The 4,804-nt window shown below is 37.2% G+C and overlaps 1 protein-coding gene across 4 annotated transcripts in view; it reads right to left on the reverse strand.

Annotated features, from left to right (window-relative positions):
- Positions 1-6: 6 nt before the first annotated feature.
- Arl6 (ADP ribosylation factor like GTPase 6) overlaps positions 7-4,804 on the reverse strand; it is a 26,973-nt gene continuing 22,175 nt past the window's right edge. For 2 of the 4 annotated variants that reach the window (XM_031364189.1, XM_031364191.1), the window contains 2 exons: positions 483-556; positions 7-301 (listed from right to left, as the gene is read on the reverse strand). In XM_031364189.1, the coding sequence (XP_031220049.1) occupies positions 523-556 (34 nt within the window). In that variant the 3' untranslated portion in view covers positions 7-301; positions 483-522. Of the gene's footprint in view, positions 557-4,804 lie in introns of all 4 variants that reach the window. The other 2 variants (XM_031364188.1, XM_031364190.1) reach the window with 1 other exon arrangement.

Genomic DNA, 4,804 nt, shown 5'->3' on the forward strand with positions numbered 1-4,804 from the left:
CATAAATCATGATAGGATATTGAGATGGCTTATAAGTGGTATTTACACATTCTAATTATAACAATGTGTAGACTTTTCTTTTTTTTAAAGATTTATTTATTTATTTCATGTATGTGAGTACACTGTTGCTGTCTTCAGACACACCAGAAGAGGGCATCGGATCCCCATTACAGATGGTTGTGAGCCACCATGTGGTTCCTGGGATTTGAACTCAGGACCTCTGGAATAGCAGTCAGTGCTCTTAACCGCTGAGCCTTCTTTCCAGTTCATGTGTATGTAGACTTTTACAAGAAGCTGGTAACTAAGGAGTTCCAAAGAAATGTTAGATTCTGTATAGTTAATGGCCAGATTAACAATGTCTCAAGTCCTAAAGTTCTTAAAATGTTCTTCCAGAGTCCACAAAAGCAAGCAGAATGTTGTAAAAAAATTCTTAGTTACCTATATCTTTTAAACTAAATTTGAGGTTAACTAGTATGCCTTACATAGATTCCATTAACTGAAAATCACTGAGGTCTCCAGGGACTATCGCTTCACGTCTTCACAGCTTGGATCTGATCTGATGACAGACAGACAAGGACATTGTCAGCCTCACAAGGGAAACAGCAGCAACTTTATTCTCTCAATCACTCCAAGGCAATTCTATACAATACAGGAAAGTCCTATGCATACATCTGTTTTCTTTAGGTCCAATTAAGACCATTGTGTTAAGTTTTATATAAACTGCAAGTAAGTAACGAATACAGGTTTTACAGCTTATTAGAAAGACAGGTAGCAGTTCCTTTGGTGACCAGTTCTTTTTGGAAGCAATTACTTACAATTAATTCTTTTCTAAGGAATTACTTACAACTCACTAAATCCACAGTAATTCCTGAAATATCAGTAGCCTTCCTTTGCAACCATAAGCTCATTCCTAGCTCCTGATCCATCTAGCCATCCTTCCCTTTTTAGTTAGTGTATGGTGCACATGTCCATATTCATGGTCCATGTGTGGAAGTCAATGGACAACTGAGTGTTGGTTTTCATCTTCTATCTTAAGAAGACGTTGCTAATTGTTGTTTGCTATTGTATATACCAGGCTAGCTGCCCCACAAGCCTCTCCTCTCTCAGTCATCCATTTTGCCATAGGTACACTGGGATTTAAACTCCATCAGACCTCATGCCAACACAAGGAACACTTTACCAGCATACTGGGGAGATGGGCTACTGGATCTTGTGGTTTTTCTCTTGCTGTCACAATACTTTGACATTGCCTGAGTATGTGATTCCAGTGTATTCTCCATGATATCTTCCAGGCACTGGCCAGTATCATATACTGTCACTACTATTCCAAGTAGCTGGTGTTGGGAAGTTTGATGTAACAATTTATTTCCTTATATGAAACCTATTTCCACCTCAGGAAAATTGCAAAAGTTTCCACTGTCTTTAGAGTTAAACATTTCCAGTGATGTGCCTTGGGTGGGAACATTCTCTCACTGCATTAAGATTCAGTCCTGGCGAATACTCTTTGCTAGCACTACTTCCTATTTGCTTGGTTCTCTTTCTTAACTGCCTCTTGTCTGGATGCTGGATCTTCTCAGTAGGACCCCTTTGGTTTTGGCTTTTCAAGACAGGGTTTCTCTGTGAAGCCTTGGCTGTCCTAGACTCACTTTGTACACAAGGCTGACCTCAATTCAGAGATCCACCTGCCTCTGCCTCCCAAGTGCTAGGATTAAAGGTGTGAACCTCAACCTCCTGGCATGACTGTCCTGTTTCCTACCAATTTTTTGTTTGTTTTGAGGTAAGATTTCATCAAGTAATGAGTTCCAGTAACACTGGAACTCTCAATCCTCCTGCCTCAGCATTCTGAGTACCAGGGTTACATGAATGCACCATTATGCCTGCCTTCCATCTTTGTTCCTTATCCCTTTGTCTTGCTTCCTAGAAAATGCCAATGTTTTTCTTGAGAATGTTGAATTCTCATTGTTAGTATTCTTATTTTAATATAACTGACTTATTTGCTGCTGGAATTTCTTTTCAGTAAGTTGTATCTTAGTCTTAATTTGTGAAAATGACATTTTTTAATAGGTAAACTCTAATACTTCTTGAAATACTTTTCTTATCTATATCCTGTACTCCTCTTTTCTTACAAGTTTTCATTTGTGTTATTTCATATTTTTATCCTCAGATGTCTGGACAGTTTGCTATCTGCATATATGAATGAGTACAATTAAAGGTAGACTAGACATCAGAAATGTGTGTGCAGTTTGTCAAATACGGCCACTATGCTACTGTATCTGGTTAAGATACTTCCTTGGAAATCACAATTATTACTTTAGTTACTTTTTTTCTTGGAGAAATCTGATTTTCAGAGATGACTCTTCCTATGGTCGGCCTCCTTTCTTCCTCTTCTGCCCCTCCTTCTCTTCCTCCTCCTCTTTCCTCTAACACCACTACTTCTATACTCCCTCTGTCTCCTCCTTTTCCTTCCTTTTTGTTTGTTTCTTTGTTTTGACACAAGATCTCTCTGTGTAGTCTTGGCTGTCCTGGAACTTGCTCTATAGACCAGGCTGGCCTTAAACTCAGAAATTTGTCTGCTTCTGAGTGTTGGGATTAAAGGCACATGCTGGGTTGTCTGCCTTGTTCCTAATCTAGTTCCTCAGAAACAACTTATCTTCTGCCTACTCTTTAGTCTGGCTCCTTAGATGACCCTCCCCATCGTCTGTCTCCTTCTACTGTTGCCTGGTGGAGTAGACAGACGAGAACCACAGGATTCTTCTATATGAAAGCTTGCAGCCCTTTCTTGCTTTCAGTTCATTATGACCACACATAGGTGTGTCTGCTGTTTTGCAGTCCAGAGGTAGTGTTTGACTATTTGCAAAAGATAATTCTTAAAACTTTTTATTAGGGTAGGGGGAATCATGTTTTTTCTTTTCAGTTCCAGATCCATCTTTTATTTTTAAGTGTATTATTTTTAATTACTAGCGTATTCTGAGCCTTTGAGAAGATCTTCAAAGTCAACTAGGCTGTGTACTATTATTTCAAACTGCCAGCTTAGGATTCAGCTTTTGGGGTGGCCTGTTAAGCCAGTCAACATCCACAGCTTTCCAAACAAGATTATCATTTTTAATTTTTACCACATGTATGTGGAGTTAATCTCTTTTTAAAATGCTGCCATTATTATCAGTGATACCTGAGATTGGAGTATGTGTTCAGTCGTCTATTTTTTTATCAGAGTACTCAGATGCACAGTATGTAAAATATTTACACAAAAATCTGTAAGTGGGCTAATATGGTAGAATCAGAAGTAGAGTGTTTGTCTATGATGTGTATTTGCTTATACAGAGGATGAATGTCCTGGAATCATTCTTGGAATTCAATATAAAATAAAGCAAGATTAAAGTCTTTAATCTGTAGGCATTACTGATTTTTCACCTTACCTATAATATGATAAAACAAGTTTCAATATTTGGGAAAGCTTTTAAAAAAAAATCTCACTTGAAAACTAGGAAGGTAGAATATGCCTATAGTCTCATCATTGGGACATTCATATAGTGAATTCCCGGTCAGCCAGTGTTACATAAATAGTGATACCCTTTCTTAGAAAACAAAACAAAACAAAAAAATCCCTTCTTCCTTCCCACAAAAAGTCTCACTTGAAAGTTTCAAGACTAGAAAATTTATACTGATCACTCAACACATAAAATTACCAATTTTTTCAAAAGAAAATATAATCATATAACATTTAATATACAAAAATTCAATATTAAGCTTAAATAAATATGATTAGATTAGTGCAAAATGAACCGTTTAGTTCGCTAGGAAACTTCAGGATTCTGAAAGTAAAATGAATAGAGTTCAAAGGTCTTTTACAGTTAGATTTTCCTATGTGTCTTTAGTTATTATGTGACATTATAAGCTGGTTAATCTCTTTTATTTACTTGTTTTGAAAGATAGGTGCTTATCTGTAGGAAATACAATGATCATGTAGTAAAAAAAAAAACCAACTGATAGATCCTTTGACTTGTTTTTTAAAGCTAAGCTCGCTCAGAGGCCCAGCTCTTCTGCAACTACTCCTGTGCACACAGCAACAAGGGTTCTACTACTTACCTTGCAACAAAAGGGCACAAGAGCACTTCTAACAATATGCTGTTCTCACAAAGACTTGGGAGGTAAGATAACAGATCAGTTATATAAGATAATAAACAATTGGTACCAAGACTTGAAAATTGGTTCTGTAAAAGTGGATCATTACTGCCACCTAGTGGCTATTGCTACGGCAAAAATTAAAAATATTCAGGGAGCTGGGGAAGAAAAGAGAAATAAGAAGTGAACCCTCCCTGTCCTGTCAGCTATCATCACCTCGTCCTGAGGTCAGGATGACTGCACTAAGAGTGTTGGCAGGCCTTCCACTGTGCGCTGCATCTTAATGGGAGCAATGATCAACACTGGTAAAGGAAGGAATCTGTCATGAAAATTCACTTCTCTATTTTTGGATTTTTCTGAAATCCACCAGTTTATTCTAGAAATCCATCCCATAATCCCCAATACTTCTTAAAATAATTTAAAAATTGAATTCAAAGGAAAAAATGCCTTTACTAATATTAAGGATCATTAAAGATGTTTGTTACTTATAATAGGATTAGAATATTCTTTTCAATTTAATAGTAAATGTTTTGTCTGAATAAATACAACTAGAAATGAAAGTCTGTGCCAGGTGGGACTTTAATCCCAGCACTTGGGGGTAGAGGGAGACAAATCTCCAAGTTTAAGTCCAGTCTGGTCTATAGAGTGAGTTCCCGGACAGCCAGGGCTATATGAGAAACTA

This window comes from Mastomys coucha, unplaced genomic scaffold (genome assembly GCF_008632895.1).
Source record: "Mastomys coucha isolate ucsf_1 unplaced genomic scaffold, UCSF_Mcou_1 pScaffold12, whole genome shotgun sequence".
Taxonomy (NCBI): domain Eukaryota; kingdom Metazoa; phylum Chordata; class Mammalia; order Rodentia; family Muridae; genus Mastomys; species Mastomys coucha.